Genomic DNA, 21,445 nt, shown 5'->3' with positions numbered 1-21,445 from the left:
AACGTTGTTATTTCTTATTTCGCTTTTCAAGTACTAAGTTATTTATTCAACTCGTTTATGTTATTATATTTTTTAAGGGTAAGATTAAAAAAAAAAAAAAAGATGCATTTCCAGACGATCAATATTGTTACAAATCCTGTAAATAGTAATTATTGTAGTAACGTAACCTGTAAATAGTTTCCCGTAATGAATATACAACCCCTTTTCATTCGGCTAAAGTATACGAGCCCCTATTTTCTTTTCTTTTCATTGATAAAATTTGATAACGGCCTACGCATTTCGAGAAGCGTGTGGAATATTTGAGAAATTTCTTTTCGGTGTCTATATAAGCCGTTAGCGATGGATAAACAGTTAGTTTCGATTGATATTTCGAACTGAGAGCATTTTTGCTCTGTTTATTGCGAGGCATTTCGATGTGTTGTTTTCGTATTTGGAAGTAAATACGTGTGTAAACGTTGAGTTTACGGTGTTGTGTGATAATTACTTAATTGCTGATGAATAATTTAGCAGTTGTTGAAGATCTCTCCTGTACATAGTGTAAATAAAGCTCCTGTGTTTTTATCAAGAACTGTGTCTTCATTTCAAGAAAGTGGAAGTCGCGCCGGATCCGTTACAATTTGGCGCCCAACGTGGGGCTTCTTCTGGACTTTCTTGGAGTAAGTGTGACTTTGGAAAATTTTTTCATAAAGACTTTTTTTGAATTTGGACTTTAATTTTATGGTGATTACTCGGGCAATGGATGAACAATTAAAACAACTTCTTGATGCAATCAACTCTGTTAAAAATGAATTGGCGGCTAATCAAGACCAATTAAAAAGTGATTTGACTGCAAGTTTTACTGCAAATCAAGAACAATTAAAAAATGATATGGCGGCTAATCAAGAACAAATAAAAAATGATATGGCGGCTAATCAAGAACAAATAAAAAATGATCTGGCGGCTAATCAAGAACAATTAAAAAGTGATCTGACTGCAAGTATGTTGGCAAATCAAGACCAGTTAAAAAGCGATTTAACGGTGCTGAAAAAGGACTTAACGTCTAACCAAGAAGAAATTAAAAACGACCTTATTTCGGTAAAGACTGTGATGGAAAATAAATTTAATGACATAGAGCATCGAGTTGATGCTATTGAAGAAAAATTTGATACCGTTGAAGGCCGATTCAATGCTGTAGAAAATAAATTTGAAGAAGAAGATAGAAGATTTCATCTATTTAAAGAAGAGATCTTTAAGGACGTGGAAAGGAGATTGGCGACCGCGGAAAGCAGCTCTGTACAGTTTGGCGCTCCCACATCGGTTGCTCGACCGTCCATTAAACTTGCCACATTTGATGGGAAAACTTCGTGGCAGGTTTACAAAACTCAATTCATGATAGTGGCGGAAGCGAACGGATGGGACTCTGCTACCAAGGCCTGTCATCTTGCAGCATCCCTGAGAGGTGACGCAGCGGACATTCTCCAGACCCTTCCGGACAGCCAGCGCCTGGATTTCGCCGCCCTCACAGCTCCGTTGGAGCTTCGCTTCGGTGAGAAGTGCCAGAAAGATTTCAGCCGACTCCAGTTGAAGTCCCGTTTCCAGAAAACTGGGGAAACCCTGCAAGGAGCTTGCGGCGGACATCGAGAGACTGTCTCATCTTGCTTTTTACGACTGTCCTGCGGATGTTCGAGACAACCTGGCACTCAACTACTACATCGACGGGGTTCGAGATCCGGAAATCCAGAAAGCTCTACGGATGGCGGATGTCAAAGACCTGAATTCTGCCGTTGTGTATACGATGAGATACGAGGCCGCCCAAGAAGCAACCCGTGTGGATCGCCATCTAATCCGGACTCAGGAAGCTGATGAGTCTGATTCCAGGTCGTCCCACCTCGCTGAACTTGAGAGACAACTCGGTGACTTGACAAGACATCTGAGCAGCATAAGAGCCCAAAAGAAACAGGAGCAGAAGTACTGGAAATGCGGTAGTGAAGGACACCTGCGAAGGAGTTGTCCGGCTCGCCAAGCTACGCGAGGGAAGGAAATCACCACCACTAAAGCTCTGCAGATTTCCTCTTCTAGTAGTGGCAGTGATGGACTTTTCATTTACGCACATGTAAATGGGAACCTCTGCAGACTGATTGTTGACACTGGAGCCAATGTGACAATCATTAGGACAGATGTGGCTCGTGAATTTGGATTGAAACTGCTGTGGACATCGCCACGCGTAAGTCTCCAGACTGTGACAGGTGACAAAATTGAGATTGACGGTAAAGTGGACTTGGAAATAGTGTTTGGGAATGCCTCCTGCCATCATACGGCATTCGTCGCTAATATCACGGACCCCTTCATTCTCGGATTGGACTTTTTGAAGAAATATGACTTCACTCTCGACTTCAAGACTAATGAGCTGCACTCGATGAGAGAAGACATAGCCGTTTTCCCTGCAGAAAGTGATGTAAAATCCGCTCATCAAATAATAGCTCAAACAGATTTATCGATTCCCTCAAGGTCAGAATCATTAATACCTGGCTCCCTTGAAGAAAGCAATAGTTTTCGATTTGGACTCATTGAATACCCTAACCGAAGCAATAGCCTAAAAGGAGTACTGGTAGCATCTACGCTTGTGGACCTTTCTAAGGATGTAATTCCTGTGAGAGTCGCCAACGTGAGTGAAAGGCCAAGGAATATCCGAAAAGGTGAAGTGTTGGCAACTTGTACTCCAGTAAACTGCATCATTAGAAGAATCAATTCCTCCGAGACTGTGTCTTCCGAGTCCTTGACATCGAAGTTAATTGGGAGTGTGGCATTATCGAAAGATCAAAGAACTGCTGCGGAACAATTGGTGGATGACTTCAAGCATCTGTTTTCATCAGCATCGGAGGATGTTGGCCGTACGAATTTAACGCAGCATAGGATTTACACTGGAGAACACCCCCCTATTAAACAGCATCCAAGACGACTACCGTTCGCTAAGAAGGAAGAGGTTGAAACCCTCCTGAAAGAGATGAAGGAGAATGATGTAATCGAACCGTCATCCAGTCCTTGGGCCTCTCCCATCGTCTTGGTCCGAAAGAAAGATGGCTCCACCAGATTTTGTGTCGATTACCGACGGCTGAATGAAATCACCAAGAAAGACAGTTACCCTCTTCCACGGATAGACGACACCTTGGACACTCTTTCCGGACACAAGTGGTTTTCGACCCTGGACTTGAAGAGCGGCTACTGGCAGGTTGAGATACACCCTGATGACCGAGAAAAAACAGCGTTTACAACTGGACAAGGCTTATGGCAGTTTAAAGTGATGCCCTTCGGCCTCTGTAATGCACCAGCTACGTTCGAGCGTCTTATGGAGACAGTGTTAAGAGGACTCTCTTACGAATCCTGTCTGGTCTACTTAGACGATATCATCATCGTGGGACGCAGCTTCGAAGAACATCTGGCAAATCTTAGGAAGGTGCTGCAAAAGCTTAAGGAAGCCAATCTGAAGTTAAGTCCGTCCAAATGTAATTTGTTCCGCCGGGAAGTGAACTATCTTGGTCACATCATCTCTTCTGAGGGTGTGCAAACCGATCCAGAGAAGGTATCTGCGGTCAAGAGTTGGAGTCGTCCCGAAAACATCCATCAGCTGCGAAGTTTCCTGGGGCTCTGCACGTACTATAGGAAGTTTGTGAAGGGTTTTTCCAACATTGCACGACCTTTGCATAAGCTGACGGAGAGCAAGCAAAAGTTTGAATGGTCCAAAGAATGCGAAGATGCATTTCTACGACTGAAGGAGGCTTTAACATCAACGCCTATCCTCGCCTATCCTCAGCCTGAAAAACCCTTCATCCTGGACACTGATGCGAGCAACGAGGGCATTGGAGCTGTTTTATCCCAAGAAATTGACGGCAATGAACATGTCATTGCTTACTGGAGCAAATGCTTATCAAAGTCGGAGCGAAATTACTGCGTCACCAGAAAGGAGTTAGTGGCCATAGTGAAAGCTGTAGAACACTTCCATCATTACCTCTACGGCCGAAAATTTCTGCTTCGGACAGATCATGCCTCATTAACTTGGCTTTTGAACTTCAAAAATCCGGAAGGCCAGATAGCCAGATGGATACAGCGGCTCCAGGAATATGACATGGAGATCAAGCATCGAAAAGGGTTATCTCACGGGAATGCTGACGCTTTATCAAGGAGACCCTGTCCCGAGAACTGCCACTATTGTTCCCGAATCGAGAAACAGTATGGAACGACTAGCCCTACCGCCTATCAGGTGACAGTGACTCCAATATCATCAGAACCTGATCCATGGAGTGACGACCAAGTTCGAAAAGATCAACTTGAAGACCCCGACATAAAACCAATTTTGGAGTTCATGGAAAGTGACAGTCGGCGCCCTAGCTGGCAGGACGTTTCCATCTTCAGTCCTGCAACAAAAAGATACTGGGCTTTATGGAACTCACTCCATTCACGGAACGGCGTGCTACACCGGAAATGGGAATCTGACGACGGCAAAACATCTAGGTGGCAGTTACTACTTCCCCGATCAAGGATTTCAGATGTTCTGAAAGAAATACATAGTAGTGCGACTGGAGGACATTTTGGTGTCTTGAAAACCCTCAATAAAGTTCGGGAGCGCTTTTTCTGGAGCAAGGCGAAGGATGACGTGGAGAAGTGACGCCTGTGCTGCTCGTAAAGGACCGAAGAAGAGAAGCAGAGGGAAGCTACATCTGTACAACGTTGGAGCTCCTTTCGAACGAATTGGGATCGACATCCTGGGTCCTCTACCAAGAACTGCATTCTTGTTTCCATCGACTACTTCACCAAATGGCCGGAAGCATATCCCATTCCAGATCAAGAGGCTACCACCGTAGCAGAGACTCTAGTTCAACATTGGATCTCGAGATATGGAACACCTTTGCAGATTTATTCCGATCAAGGGAGGAATTTCATCTCTGCTGTGTTTAAGGGCCTATGTCAAATTTTCGGAATTGAGAAAACTAGGACAACACCACTACACCCACAATCGGACGGCATGGTGGAGAGATTTAACTGCACAATCCTGAATAATCTCTCACTTATGGTATCCAGAAATCAACAGGATTGGGACAAGAAGCTACCTTAGTTCCTGCTGGCCTACCGCAGTGCTGTCCACGAGACTACCGGATTTGCCCCATCTCAGATGCTCTTCGGACGAGAGCTTCGGCTACCTTGTGATCTCGTCTTCGGTCGTCCTCCGGATGCGCCTTCATCGCCTGAGGAGTACATCCAGGATCTCCAGTCCCGGTTGGAAGACGTTCATAACTTCGCACGAGAGCGAATCAACATCGCGGCGGAGAAGATGAAGACCCGAATACGACACGAGGTCTACTGGACATGAATTCAACGAAGGCGACAAGGTTTGGTTATGGAATCCCATCCGACGGAAAGGTCTGTCACCCAAATTGCAGTCGCATTGGGATGGACCCTACAAAGTCCTTAACCGACTAAATGACGTCGTAGTGAGGATCCAAAAATCACCTAATGCAAAACCTAGGGTTGTACATTATGATCGGTTAGCCCCATACTATGGCCATAGTTCATGAGTATTACGTAAACAACAATGGTTGTATAACATAAAGGTTGTAGATAATTTTATTTGCTTTTAATGTTTAGTAATATTTCTTGTTATTATTGTGTTTCCTATGCATTATTGGTTATTATTTAATGTGTGTATTTGTGAACATGTGATAGAAGTTTGGCACCCTTTTCTGGGGATTGTACTGCCCGGGACGTGCAGTCCTTAGGAAGGGGGCAATGTTACAAATCCTGTAAATAGTAATTATTGTAGTAACGTAACCTGTAAATAGTTTCCCGTAATGAATATACAACCCCTTTTCATTCGGCTAAAGTATACGAGCCCCTATTTTCTTTTCTTTTCATTGATAAAATTTGATAACGGCCTACGCATTTCGAGAAGCGTGTGGAATATTTGAGAAATTTCTTTTCGGTGTCTATATAAGCCGTTAGCGATGGATAAACAGTTAGTTTCGATTGATATTTCGAACTGAGAGCATTTTTGCTCTGTTTATTGCGAGGCATTTCGCTGTGTTGTTTTCGTATTTGGAAGTAAATACGTGTGTAAACGTTGAATTTACGGTGTTGTGTGATAATTACTTAATTGCTTATGAATAATTTAGCAGTTGTTGAAGATCTCTCCTGTACATAGTGTAAATAAAGCTCCTGTGTTTTTATCAAGAAACTGTGTCTTCATTTCAAGAAAGTGGAAGTCGCGCCGGATCCGTTACAATATTTTTTCAACAAAAATGACTCTGCCAATACATTAAGCTGCCATTGGGAGCACCAGAATATCTTCAAAAAATTGATTAATCATACCTGGTAATTAACTAAGTATATATATATCATTCTACTAATATGTACAATGAATATGAAGGTCGGATTCGTCATCAGTCTGCAAAGAACGGAACTTAATATAAAGAGATTTATGAAGAGGAATATATTGACAAAGGTTAATGTTTTGTCTAAGAATTGATAGCAGGTATGTTTGTGAAGCCATGATGCAATCAATTCTGTAACTAAGGAATAAGATAAATGATCCACTATATGAGATATTTTCGTGCTGTAAGCCTTTTTTTGTTCACATCTTTTTTGGCCAGAAAGAAAAATGAGAATACCACTTACTTGATGTGCAAAATGTATAAAATGCTAAATTATTTGTTGCTTGAAAAAATATTTGAAACAAAAAGGTATATTTTGTTCGGAAATATATTTTTTTCTTTTTGAAGTATCATTAGAGATAAACCTATACACTGTATTTTAAAATTCCCTCAAAAAACGGAAAATGTACTGGCAGCAGAGTTGCCGACAATTTTCCGTTTTTTTACAGAAGTGGTGTTTTCCGTTTTTATCACGGATGCTTTCCGTTTTTCCATACTGACACTTTCCGTTTTTATCACGAACACTTTCCGTTTTAAAACTGCTATTTTCCTTTCTCAATCGGAATATTTTCAGTTTTATGAACTGATGTTTTCAGTTTATAATATAGATATTTTCCGTTTCATGAACTGAAGTTTTCAGTTTATAATATAAATATTTTGCGTTTTATGAACTGATGTTTTCAGTTTATAATATAAATATTTTCTGTTTTATGCACGCATATTTTCAGTTTAAAAAACTATTATTTTGAAAATATAGCTGGGCAATTAAAGCATAATGAATTAACATTTGCAGATTTTAAAAGCCCATATATTTTTTCTTTCTTTAAAAAAAAAAAAAAAAAAAAAAAGAAACGTAGTTTTATTAGAGCATTTGCACGAATTTCTTCATTAACTTCCAAAAATTTGTGAAACTTCCTAAAAGTGAGGAAACACATTTTTACTATGCAGAAACTATCTTTCTCTTTTGAAGGTATAGAGGGAAGATATAACAGCTATCTGGGAATGTATTTGCTTTGCATTTATTGTATTGAAATCTTTTATCAACAAACAATTGCAAAACATATGAAATAAACGCAAATCATACCAACTGTTTTTTTTCTTTTTAAATCAGTCTTCACAAAAATACTCTCCTTCCCCCCCCCCCCCCGGCAAAAAAAAAGCTCCTGTAATTAACTGTGCGACGTTTTATTTAACAATAACTGCCATAAAATTTAACTTTATCAAAATTATTGAAACTTATCAATTGTACATAGTTAACATTGTTTTCAATAAAACAAAACATTTATTACAAGTACAAAATCATTTATTGCAGATCTTGTGCTACACAATTTTTAAAATTATTTACTTGTGCTATTGTTGAATTAATAGTTTGCTTTGCTGTCATCATCAGTACCATTGTTATTTCCGCACTCATATATAGAGATCAAATAAGATTCATAGGTACAACTGGGCCATCTTTCGACGATTCCAATTTTTCACAATTAATGTCACAAACCTAAATTACAAGAATAAAAATATCAATGCATTATATCAAAAATATTTAACACATGAACTTTTTATTGAGTAAATTACCAAGTGTCATGTCATAAACATGCAGATGAAAACATCAATTACCTACGGTAAGATATTTGACTACAATTTTTCTTGACAACGAGGTAATACGCTGATGGCAAGCGAAAAAAGTAGTCAACAGCACTGTCGAAATTTGGAGAGAAATTAGGCATCTTACTTCAGAAACAGTTCATTTGTAAAAACCAATGCATATTTTTTTTGCAACAATATTTAAATTAATATTTTCAATTTTAAAGACAGTGTGAAGTAGTAGATATGTTAGAATTGAACGTGCCAGCCAATAGCTCAAAAACAATTCTCGATCTCTTATAATTCTCGGCTAGCTATAGTTTGGGGTGAACCTAACCTGGCAGCCAAGTAATGCTGAGCTTCGGGTATGCTTAGCTTTCACAATGCTTCCAGGTTAGGTTTGCCCTAACTATACTAAGTGCAACATTTTATTTGCTAACTCAATTTTTGCTCCGAACCTCATTACTTGGCTCTCCAGAAACAAAACAAAACTTATCCATGAAAAAAATAATATTTGAGCAGGTTATAAGAATTATTTCGAGCATATTATTCAATAACTTCAAAACAATTGTCATGAAAGGAATCATGAATTGCTGAATCACAATAAATATCACGGAGTTATACCTGGATGTTTTTCTACCATATTCTCCCCCCCCCTCAAAAAAATCATTATTTTTTTTATGTTTATAATTTGTCCTTGTACTGTGCTTTCAGTCTCCTTTTGCATTTATGTGGAAGGATGCAATAATGCACAATTCCACAAAATCGTATAAAATTGCATCTGGTGTGGAAATAATTTTAACTACGAGAAGACAATTTTTTCAATGTATATGTTATAGTTGAACTCAAGTCAACAAGAGCTAAGGTTAGTCCTTCTTAGTTTGGTCGCCTTAACCCCTCCCCACATAAAACTGTAAAAATTATATTATTCCGATTCTGACTTAATATACACCTGAAAAACTTTTCATGGAAACTTTTTTTTCATAAAAAATTTATTTTTAAAAAAGTAAAATATTGTTAGGCTTTATTTCTCAGGGCCAATTGGGTTTTTAAACTTAAAGTATATCCATCCGCAAGTGGAAAGACTTCTGTTTAACATCAGTTACTCTTTAAATTATCATTGAATTCGGTTTACAGACATTCTGCATTTTAGAACAAATTGTGAAGTGTGTTGGGTTAGAATAGGCTGTCTGCTTTATTAGTTTTATTTGCTAAAGCAGCTATGTCGTTAAAATTAGATTACACTGCAATAATTAAAAATTACTTTTGTTAGACTTAAAGCAGAAAATTTTCATGTGTGTAAATTTTGTCGTCATAATTCATAGTAATCTAGTAACTGATAAACAGCCAGCCATTTGTGCTGAGTAGGGCAATGTGGAGTAAAGTGAAATAGTTAAGATAACTGAGCTTTTTTAAAATGAAAAAAAAATTAGAAATTTATTTTGAAAATTATAGTAAGTAAAGAAAGAACATTCTATTTAAAATAAAACTAACATTGAAACTGTATTTTTTAATTTTGGCAGTAAATTTGCAGTTTCAAAAAAAAGTGGAAATTTTCAACTTTTTTTTTTTTTCATGGAGCAAAGTGAAAAATGAAATATTTTATTCAATTACTAGTGGTATTCGCACGGCTTTCCCCGTAATAGAAAAATTAAAAGGTCTTTTGGTTTGCCTGTTATATTTACAAATAATGTATAATGAATTTTCTTGCCAATTGGCTTGTACCCACGTTACGGTTCCACGTTATGATAATTTCGTATCTCGCCAATTGTAGAGTGATTATCTGATCAACTTTGTTCATCAATATATTTTTTGAAAAAAGGTTTTTAAAAACAATTGCATTTACTACAAGTTTTGGGGAAAGTGAAAGTTGTTCGTTCGCTTATGATACTTCTTTACAGACAACCCCGCTTTTAAATGTTCGGGAAGAGATGATTTTTTAATTTGCCGAACAATATTCTGAATTTTACCGAATGATAAAATACGAGCATGAGGCACAAACGTGCATCTAATGAGAAGAGACATTAAACATCACTATTTAAAAATTTCAAACAGTTTTGCAGTGAAGTGTCCAAATTTATAGAATCATCAGAAAAAATTGTCGACGTAGAACACTGTTGGTAGTTCACAGTGATCTCCCATCAGAGTGCCGCTTCCAGCAGGGCCGGATTAGCCATAGAGCAGAAGTAGCAAATGCTACGGGCCCCGCGCATCTGGGGGCCCCGCGCCGTGAGAAAAAATTCCAAAAAAAAAAAAAAAAATACTTTCAGTACTTTAACCCGTTTAAATTTCTCTCTACCTTTCTCTTTTTATTTATATTTAGCTTTTTTAAATGCTCAGGTAAATTAAAAATCTTATTTTTTCGATAGATTGCTTTCCATAAATTTCTCTTCATTCAAGTCTTAAAAACGCAATTTTAGTTGATCTTTCTTAGTGGAAGGAGAAAAAGGTCCGTTGCGTCAGAAAAGTTTCAAAACTGACCTAAAAATTGCAATTTTAGGCAAAGTTTGGAGAACGGAGAATTGGGTTTTCTCTGGATTTTTTTTTTTTCAAAATGAAGTAAATTTTAAGGTATCTTAGGAAATTTAAGGGATTTATGGTCCTAAAACTTTTAGCTATTCAAGTCTTTAAAATAAAAAAAAGTTTTGGTTGATTCATAACAATAGAGGAAAGGGGAAAGGGTTCTTTCCTGAAATTGTGCTCAAAACTGAAGTCAATTTCAGGTTACCTTTTGGAGGAAAGGGTTTGAGGGATCGACCCATGGTATAGCTGAAAACAAAATTTCAAGCTATGTGGGAAGATTAGAGGAAGGGATGAGGGTCTGAACTCCCCCAGAAACAATTCTGACTTCAAGTTTCAAACCGTGGTTTTAGATTATCACTGGAGACGTCATCTGGGGGAGGGTGGTTTTAGATTATCACTGGAGACGTCATCTGGGGGAGGATACGGGTTTGCTTCACAAAATGTTAGAAACTGAAATCTTCAAGACGCAGGCTATCTTTAGTTCTAACTTTAGGTAAAGAGTGATGCTTTGGAGTCTTTTCCCCCGATTGTTGAGAAGCTAGAGAAGTAGGTGGGTATCCTTTCAAAATTTTTTGAAATTTTGAAAAAATTAAGGGCTTTTTCCGGAATTTAGGCTCTAAAAACTCAAATTTAAGCAATTTTTGTTGATAGCGGGAGAAGGAGGATGCTAAAATTCTTAAAGCACAAATCCTAAAACCACATTTTTTTAAGGCTCTCTTTGGTGATGTTAGACAAGAGAGGGAAAAGGGTTACCATCCAGAAATTATTTAAAAGTGCTTTCTTCTTAAAGCTTTCGAATTTGGAGTCCTGAAAAGGTAATTATTAGTCATCCTAAACTCTTTTTGGTTACTTAACTTAATGTTAATTTATCATCCACAAAATTTTCCGCCCATGACACGATCCGTAGATCCGGCACTATAAACAACAATGAGCAAAATAATGATAGGAGGAATAGAATAGAATAAAATAAATGATAGAATAGAATAAATGATAGAAGAAAAGAAAAAGTTTCTGAGACTTCACACTTATGCTGAGCGAAATAAATGAATTGTTAAGAGAATATTATTTTTTGATGAACTAAAATAATTATGTGTAGAAAAAAGACTTTAAATATCGTTTTTAATTTTTTCCTCTGAGTGGGAGGGAACTAAAAAGCTGCCACCCATGCCCCGAACCTAACCCCTTTCTTTTGTATCACCAAAGGTAGCCAAAAACTTTTTTTATTTGAACTTGAAATTCGGAAAAATTCAGGGACAAAATTGTTTGAAATAATCGGAAACCCGCTAAAACTGCTTTCTGGAACTTAAGTTTCAAAACATTTCCAAGGGTGTAATCTCGAGCCCGATCCCGTCCTATAACGTCTTTTAATAAAGTGGCCTACAAATGAGTATTTTGGACTATAATTTCGAAAAATTTCAATATGAGTATACCTCTCCCCCTACAACATTGTTAACAATTTTCTAAAATGTACTTTTAAGATTTAAACTTAGAAAATTTTCCGGGTTGCCTTGGAGAGTGCCTGAACCCCATCCCATACCGAAACGTAACCCGCGATGGCCTATCTATCACGTTTTCACAACTTCACTTTCGAGAAATTTCCAGGGGATGGCTTTCGCGAACTCTGCCCCAAAATCACCAAAGAACGTAAAAAAACACCATTTCAGAGTATATAATTTCAAGAATTTTTGCTTAAAATTGTGTTTTTAGATTAATAACAGATAATAAATTTAAAAAATTTCCTATGGGGCCTTCTTGAACACCACTCTTTCCTCTCTCTACAACATCATTAAAGATAATCTACAGTTTTATTTAAGACTTCAATTTTTAAAAACTGCCTGAAGAGTCGCTGTGAACCCAAAATTTTTTCCTTTGATCTTACCTAAGATAGGATGCAATCGCGTTCTTTGACTAATGTTTCTCCAAATAATGGCATCCGGATCCTCTCTTCCTAATATGATCAGGGGTCGTTAAAATTGAGTTTTTAGAACTGAAATATCGAAAATTTTCCGGGGGTAAGCCCCCGGACCCCCCTTCCTTCATATCGTCCAAAAATTGCGTTTTTGGAATTAAAAGTTAAAAACATGTAGTAACGGGAAGACAAGGAGAAATAGAAGGGGATCATAATCATCGTAAAGCTCTAAAACTATATCCACATTTATGTATTCATGTATGTTATAAGTACACCTCCCGTCTCCATGAAGAAGTGCTATATCATTCAAAAACGAGGGCCCCTTGGAAACATTTGCTACGGGCCCCGCGCTGGCTTAATCCGGCCCTGGCTTCCAGTGGCGCTTTGAAACAATACAGATATTACAACGGCAATGATCGTAGACCGGTGTTCGTACATTGGCACTTCGATTTGCAGTCAGTGCGGAACCAATGCATTAGTTAAGAGAAAAATTAGAAACCGATTTAACAATGCAGGATTTACACTGGGTTTTGGCGATGTATCAATCCAACGCCCAGCCCTAATGCATATGTAAAACAACATGTTTTATACTTACAATTTGCGTATTCGCGGTGAACTTCCCTTTTCTGTTCAAGGAGTTCTGTTCACTCAGTTGCACAGTTGAATCCGCATTCCATCAATAAATTCTCCGGCTCACTTTGGAAGGTTCCAGTGCTGAGAGGGTTCAAAGTGGACAGCATCTGGAATGTTAAATAAAGTGCTTAGAATAATATGATTCAAATTTCTCAAAATAATGCTTTTTTTTAATGATTGATACATATTTTTTATATTCATTTCTCTAAAAAATTATATATTATATTCATCAATGTAGATAACAAGCATTTAAAAGTTTGAAAGAGAGGGGGGGGGGGATCAATATTTAAAATTGTTTTCTTGAAAACCCAAGTAGTTAACTAAAACTAGATGTTTCAACTTGTTAATTGAAATCTAATCAATTGCAAGAAGCAAGTTTATACATAGTTGTTATTCATGGAAATTAAAATGAATTAATTTAAAAAAATATAAAAAAACAGTAGTATTTTAAGTAATAAGCAATATCTTTACATTAACCTTACATATAGGCAGAAAATATTCTTCATTAACAATAAAACAATCAAGACTCAATGGTGTCCCATCTAACAATTACTTAGTTATTCGAGACAATTTTGTAAAATATCCCCTTAGCAAACAAAAGTTTTAAATATTATTAGAAGCTTTTTAATTTTAAAAACTTGTCAAGATGTTTTAAAGTTCAAACAAAGGTCTGTGGGAAATTAAATGTTCAAACTAGATAAAAACTTAATTTTAAAACAGCAAACATCGTTACAGAATTCAAAAAGTAATTATTTGTAGTAAAAATGTAATCACTCACCAGCAATCAATCCCGGATGAGAAGATACCAAAAACTTCGTCTTCGGCGATAATGATTTCTGACCGCTACGGCATCCGCCATTGCTGCAAGATAAAAAAAAAACCGTTGTTTCGTATACAGTCCACAGATGGCGCTGCTCAAGCGTGTAACTCTCAAGAAGAAAGTAAAGTGTAAGTTCTAATATCAAGGAGTGAGGCCGTCTTTTCTAATTGTAGTGCAATTTACTTTTCAATTATTAGATTTTCAGAGTTCAAGATTGAGATGGCTTCCCGCATATGAATTCTTCAAATACAACAAACAAGCAGGTAAGAGAAAATAATTTTCGAAACATTCTATTTCATATTTATTCCCTAACATTTTTGGTCCGCTCGCCGGAGACCAGCGAGAAACGTTCTATTCTAAATTCTTGCTTGTTTTGTTGTTTCAACAAATGCTTTATATTGTCTTAATTCAATTAGAGAAACATTCAAAAGTATATTTTGTTTAAATGTGTTAAACTTTAAAGCGTACGAAGTGCACGTACTAGGATTTAATGCAAATTTACGAAATGCGTTATTTCAAATTTGAGATTATTCAAAAAGTTTCAAACTGTTTAATAAGTGGTTATTTTCTTTTCATTTGATTGGTTGATTATTCTTATTTGGTAAACTACTGGTAGTCTGCCATTGTCGTTCCTTTTCAAATAATTTACAAAAGTTTCAGTTTCGTTTTGCCCTTTAGACTGTTTATTCCTTGGTAATTCTTGTTGCGATTTTCTCCCCTCGCTTCCCTACCGTCTCGGTGACGCGCCAAAGTAGTATTTTCTTTCGTTCTTTGGACTAGACATTCGTTCATTCCCGCACAGCTGCGTTGTTTTTCTTTAATAAAATTATTTTATTTGCTATATTCAAATGAATATGGACGCTTTGTTAAAGAAAAAAAAGAGTGTCAAATCTTCGATTACAAAACTCCAAAAGAAAACAGAAGAGGAAATTGAGAATTTAAATAAGGTGGGTTTATTAGCTAGGAAGGAAAGATTCATAGAATTTAAAGCTGAGGTAAAGGGTATTTTGGATCCTATTATAAGTATTTGCGAAGAAAAAGATGAGGAAACTTATTGTACGGAAAAGGACGATCTTTTAGACACTTTAGAGGCAGTACTTGTCACTATAGATACTCGGCTTGTACCTTCTGTGGTAAATTCCGAGTTTCAGGTTAAAACCCAGGATTCAAGCCAAACTTCAGTCCCAGCTCAGTCAGCTGAAGTAAAACTGCCTACGTTATCCCTACCTGTATTTTCCGGTGCAACTGAGGAGTGGCTTACCTTTTCCGATCTTTTTGAAGCTGCAGTTTCCAACAATCAAAATTTGACGGGAGCACAAAAATTGCAATATTTAAAAGGGAGTTTAAGGTCAGATGCGTTAAAAATCGTAAACTCTTTATCGATTTCCAATGATAATTTCGAAATTGCTTGGAGATTGCTAAGGGATAGATACTTTAATAAAAGAGAAATTGTGTCCTCCTTAATGAAAAGATTTATCAATATAACACCCTTAAGTGGAGAATCTTCCACACAAATTTTGAATTTGATAGATTCTACTAAGGAATTTGTAAGGATGTTAGAGTCCTTTGAATATGAGATTGATCCAACTGCAGATACCCTTTTGATGCATATGATATTGTTCAAGCTTGATACAAATTCAAGAACTTGGTTTGAGAGAACCTTTTCAACTGATGTCATTCCAAAGTTGGACGAACTATTGCAATTTCTTGCAACACAAGCGAGATCCATCCCGAGTTTAACTACCAAGAGAAACGTTCAAAGAAAGGTGACTTTGGTCGCGTCTAGCGCCCAGTCACAATGTCCTCTCTGTAATAGAGAGCATGCATTGTCGAGGTGTGATAAATTCTTAAAATTGTCAGTACAAGAGCGTTCAAATTTCGTTAAATCGAATAATGTTTGTTTTAACTGCTTAATTCAATTTCACTGTGTGAAAACTTGCAAAAGCAAGTTTAGATGTAGAACGTGCAAAAAAACCCACCACAGTTTACTTCATATCGAAAATGTTAGCGCTAGGGGAAGACAGGGTCCTGTAAATGTGTCAAATTCGACTGGACTTTCTATCAACGCCCCTGTGTTTTCACCTGCCCTTGTTCCAAGTACTAATGAATTGAGGGAAAATTCTGGAGTGGTGGATGTTACATCTTGTCTTTCTGATGTGGGCCCAGACGTTCAAATTCTCCTCTGCACGGCTCTGATTCAAGTAAGAGATATTTAGGGTAACTATCAGACCTGCAGATGTCTTTTGGATAGCGGAAGCAAGGCTTCGCTTATTACAAATGAGTGTATTGAAAAATTGGGCTTGCACAGGAAAAAGGCCAATGTTCGTATTTCGTGTTTGGGTGCTTCCGATACGCGTACAAATGGGATTGCTGAGATTCAATTCACCTCACATTTTCCATCTCAAAAGTCCTTTGAAGCGCCCGTGTATGTGGTTAACAAAATTGTAGGTATGCTACCACATCACAACTTAGATTCCTCAATGTGCGAATTATTTGGGGATATTTCTCTGGCTGATCCAACATTTTACAAGAGTGGTCCGATTGATGTACTTCTCGGTATTGACCTTACTTTGCCATTGCTAAAGGGTCAAACGTTATCGTTAGGTAAGGATAAACCATTTGCCATTCGTTCAGAACTGGGTTGGATAATTGGCGGTAAGGCTAATTTTGGTGATCAAAATTCTCTTCATGTAAATAATATTCAGTTCGTGTCAGATCATCTAATCAATAAATTTTGGGAATTAGATTCTGTACCATGTGCTAAACCCTTCACTTCTTTAGAAAAGTCGTGTGAAGATCATTTCGCAAAGACACATTCTAGGGATGAGAATGGCAGATATACAGTAAGGTTACCATTTCATACACCTCCCACGCGGTTAGGTGATTCAAAACAAAATGCAATTCGTAGGCTAATCAGCGTGGAACGCCATCTCATTTCTAATCTAGAAAAATACGAACTCTATCGCAAATTCATGAAGGAATACATTGATCTAAAGCACATGGAGCTGGTTCCAGATTCTGAAATTAATAACATCAATAGTTTGTACCTCCCTCATCACGGAGGTGTTAGAAACACTAGCTCTACAACTAAGCTCCGCGTCGTCTTCGACGCTTCAAGTAAAACCTCGTCTGGACTTTCTTTAAACGATTTGCTCATGGTTGGACCAAGAGTACAGCCAGAACTTTTCCCTATCCTGATTCAGTTTCGACTTTTCAATGTAGCCATTTGCGCTGATGTGGAAAAGATGTTCCGCCAGATTAAAGTTCATGAGGAAGACGTAGACTGGCAAAGAATTCTTTGGAGGGAGTCTCCAAACGAACCAATAAAAGAATATCGTCTAACTACTCTTACCTACGGAACATCCTCAGCACCATTCCTCTCCACGAGAACCTTACGACAGCTTGCCATAGACGAACAAGAGAATTTTCCAGCCGCTTCAAGAGCTACCCGTTGTCACTTTTATGTACTTGATTTGCTGAGTGGGAGTGCGACAAAGAAGGAAGCCATTCAACTGGTATCCGAGCTGCAGGAAATGATGAAAAAGGGAGGCTTTTCTTTACGTAAATGGGTGTCAAACGATCCCGACGTACTGGCAACCATTTCAAAAGAATTACAGGCAATTGATTCAAAACACACGATCAGCGATGACCAAACTGTCAAGATTCTGGGAATAGCTTGGCTTCCAGATGTTGACAAGTTCACCTTTACCATCACCGTCAATGAGATGGACGTATGGACTAAACGTAAGGTACTTTCTGAAGTCGCTAAAATCTTTGACCCCTTGGGCTGGTTGGCACCTACAGTTATCATTTCCAAAATCTTCCTCCAAGAGCTGTGGAGTCATCATCTAAGCTGGGACGAGGAGCTACCTGATTCTCTGGCAAAGCAGTGGAGAACATTTCAAGAACAGCTTCCTGTACTTACAAATATCAAAATTCCACGCTGTATTCTCATTTCCCAGGCTTCAGACGTGCAAGTACACGGATTCTGCGACTCTTCAGAGAAGGCCTATTGCGCAGCTATATACATTCGTTCCCAGGATGTAACCCTAGCTGTGACATCCAGACTGCTAACATCCAAGACGCGTGTCTCTCCAGTAAAACCGCAGTCTTTACCTCGATTGGAACTCTGTTCTGCTTTACTTCTTGCCAATTTGTTGCAAGCTACCTTGCCAACGCTAACTGTGCCAATCTCTGAGACATTTGCGTGGTCTGATTCCAAGATCACACTGGCATGGCTGAAGTCTGAACCAAGAAGATGGCAACCGTTCGTAGCTAATCGAGTAGCACAAATTCAAGAGCTGACTCCTAATGTGCACTGGAACCATGTGAGCGGTCTGGAGAATCCTGCTGATTGCGGAACAAGAGGGATACCTCCAATTAAACTAGAAAGGTGCGACTTGTGGTTCAACGGACCTGATTGGCTAAGGAGTTCTACTTTTCCTAATGGAGGGTTTGAGGATAATCCAGAATTGCAAAAAGACATGTCTGTAGAAGCTAAAGGAACATCCAAGCTGGTTATGCTGCAAGTGGTTGATGCTTCTTTCAAGGCAGAGTTTTTTCAGAAATTTTCATCTTGGAACAAGTTGAAGAAAGTTGTAGCCTATTGTTTAAGATTTGGGAAGAACTGTTCTCTGGCTGCGGATAAAAGAAATAAGTCTTTTTTAACAACGACAGAATTGCACGAAGCCGAGAAAAGGATTGTAAGATTTATCCAGCAGGATCATTTTTTGACGGAGGTCTCCTATCTGTCAGCGGGAAAGCAGCTTCCTTCGAACAACAAGATTAATCCCTTGACTCCGTTCTACGATGATTCCGGAATAATTCGTGTCGGTGGGAGACTAAAAAATTCAATGCTTTCAGAATCGCAGAAGCATCCCATCTTGCTTCCTAAAACCGACCATGTTGTGAATTTAATTATCGCCGATTATCATCTAAAACTTCTTCATGCCGGTCCACAACTTCTCCAAGCAGCTCTCAGAGAAAAATTTTGGATTCTTTCAGCCAGAGATGCAGTTAGAAGAGTTGTAAGAAAATGTATCCCGTGCTTCAGAAATCGTCCAAGGCTCACTGGTCAAATCATGGGAGATCTTCCAATGTCCAGAGTTTGCCCCTCTTCTGTCTTCCAACGAACTGGTATTGACTTTGCAGGCCCATTCTTAATACGGAACTCCAAGGGAAGAGGAAGCCGCAATACTAAAAGCTACATCTGCGTCTTCGTTTGCCTCGCAACGAAGGCAGTTCATCTTGAAGTCGTCAGCGACTTGTCATCAAAAGCCTTTATCGCTTGTTTAAAAAGATTCGTGGCACGCAGAGGTAGGCCATCTGACCTCTTCTGCGATCAAGGAAGTAATTTTTATGGAGCGAGCAGAGAGCTTAGGAAGGAGTTTCGTCAGTTGATGAAGGAAGACGACGTACATCAATTTCTGGTAACAGACAACATCACCTTTCACTTCAATCCTCCATCTGCTCCCCACTTCGGAGGCATTTGGGAGGCTACCGTGAAATCGTTCAAGTTTCATTTGAAAAGAGTTGTTGGAGCCACCAGTCTCACATTCGAAGAATTAGCCACGTTATCAAGTCAAATTGAGGCATGCCTTAATTCTAGACCACTATGTGCATTATCTAGCAGTCCAGATGATCCGTCTGTTCTGACTCCAGGACATTTTCTAATAGGAAAAGCATTAACAGCTGTTCCTCAATCTACGGTTCCAGACGACATCAGTCATTGCGATCGTTGGCGATTGCTTATAAGAATGATCCAACATTTTTGGAATAGATGGTCGTCCGAGTATTTGACGTTGCTACAATCAAGAGCGAAGTGGCGCAATTCTCAAAAGAACCTTGACATTGGAGATCTTGTTTTAATCAAACACGACAACTTACCTCCACTACAGTGGAAATTAGGGAAGGTCACGGAAACGTTCCCTGGTAAAGACAATAAAGTACGTGTGGTCAAGGTAAAAACTGACACTGGTGCACTTGTTAGACCAATTGCAAAACTGTGTCCCCTTCCTATAGACACTTGAGCATTCTTGAACTATGCCTAATTTTTCTTTCTAATATTGTAGAAGGTTAAGGTCGTCTATTCATCTGTAACGCTAATTACTTAATTTCATTTATTTAGAAGTATGATTTATTTTTAATTTAAATTCATTTAGTATGTTTAACTTAATTCATTAATTTTGAAACCCCTCCGTGTTTCAAGGGGGGTGGTATGTTTCGTATACATTCCACAGATGGCGCTGCGCAAGCGTGTAACTCTCAAGAAGAAAGTAAAGTGTAAGTTCTTAATATCAAGGAGTGAGGCCGTCTTTTCTAATTGTAGTGCAATTTACTTTTCAATTATTAGATTTTCAGAGTTCAAGATTGAGATGGCTTCCCGCATATGAATTCTTAAAATACAACAAACAAGCAGGTAAGAGAAAATAATTTTCGAAACATTCTATTTCATATTTATTCCCTAACAACCGTAGCCTACGAACCAACGCTCTAAGCGTTTCAGTTAAAATCGGTAATCACTACTTTTGTACAAAACAATTAGATGTTGATGGAGAAGAGGAAAAAGTTCGAAAAATGTTCAGTATACAGCTATTTCCATGCACGAAATAAACAACGTGCTTCGCCGTCATTACTCATTTGTTGTCATTAGTCAATACTAAAAAAAAATCTTCTACGCTGGAGATATTCCGTTTTTTCACGGATAAAGGCTCCCTCTAACGATCACATACGGAGATGTTCTGTTAGTGAGCTAAAGTAAAAGAAAATTTTCAGTAATTCCATGAAAAGTTCCGTTTTCAATCCAGAACGGAACTTTTCCATTTATAAGGGGAAATTGTACAGTAAATTTACGGAAAAGCATTAGTAAATTAAATGAAGCAATTTTACAGTGTACTTAAATTTTCTGTTTGACTTGTACGAAAAATTCGATTACATACAAGTAAAAAACGAGCCTTTTAAGAAGAATTATATTCAATAATTATATCACTAAATACTAATGGTTTTATCTAAAGGCTTACAGCCAATAGTGAGTCCTCTTTTTGGATGCATTTTGCACCTTTCATTGTCCATGATCATTTTATGAGTTTTAAATCTTTTCTAATAATATAAAGCTGAAGAGTTTGTTTGTTTGAACCCGCTAATCTCAGGAACTATTGGTTCGAATTGAAAAATTATTTTTGTCTTGAATAGTCCATTTATTGAGGAAGGCTATGAGTCATTTTTTTTAAAAATCAGATTGACCGAAACATTTGTAATTGCAAATTAAATTTTTAATTAATTGTTTAGTTCTATGAATTCTTAATAGATGGTGGGGTAAGTTTAGTCTTACGAATTCCTAATATATGGCGGGGTTAGTTAAGGATTTTTGAATGCGTGTTTTTTTCGATATATAGGCACATAACTTGTTGTTGTAAGATTTTTCTATTGGGTTTGGTTTTCCTTAATTCTTCAATGTTTGTTTTTGTTCTTATAGTTGAAGATAGTTACTTAACTAAGTAAAAAATTTGAATTGTCGTATTTTTCAATTGCGATTGTTCCTTATAACGTTTTTATTACAGTATTGTTTATTTCGCGAAA

At 37.8% G+C, this 21,445-nt stretch overlaps 1 protein-coding gene and 1 long non-coding RNA gene across 2 annotated transcripts; one reads left to right on the top strand and one right to left on the bottom strand.

Annotated features, from left to right (window-relative positions):
* Positions 1-7,759: 7,759 nt before the first annotated feature.
* LOC129227714 (uncharacterized) lies at positions 7,760-13,903 on the bottom strand. The gene is made up of 3 exons (XR_008580871.1): positions 13,826-13,903; positions 13,010-13,154; positions 7,760-7,896 (listed from the first exon to the last, which is right to left on the bottom strand). It is a non-coding gene; the product is annotated as an uncharacterized LOC129227714 (long non-coding RNA).
* A 2,414-nt stretch (positions 13,904-16,317) lies between these two features.
* On the top strand, positions 16,318-19,896 carry LOC129228506 (uncharacterized). The gene has a single exon (XM_054863186.1). The coding sequence runs from the start codon at positions 16,318-16,320 to the stop codon at positions 19,894-19,896; it is 3,579 nt and encodes a 1,192-aa protein (XP_054719161.1).
* Positions 19,897-21,445: the final 1,549 nt, after the last annotated feature.

Source organism: Uloborus diversus, chromosome 8 (genome assembly GCF_026930045.1).
Source record: "Uloborus diversus isolate 005 chromosome 8, Udiv.v.3.1, whole genome shotgun sequence".
Classification (NCBI taxonomy): Eukaryota; Metazoa; Arthropoda; class Arachnida; order Araneae; family Uloboridae; genus Uloborus; species Uloborus diversus.
This window is presented reverse-complemented; position numbering and strand designations above follow the sequence as displayed.

Coding starts and splice junctions, on each gene's coding strand:
- LOC129228506 (XM_054863186.1), top strand. CDS start 16,318: ATGCTACCACATCACAACTTAGATTCCTCAATGTGCGAATTATTTGGG.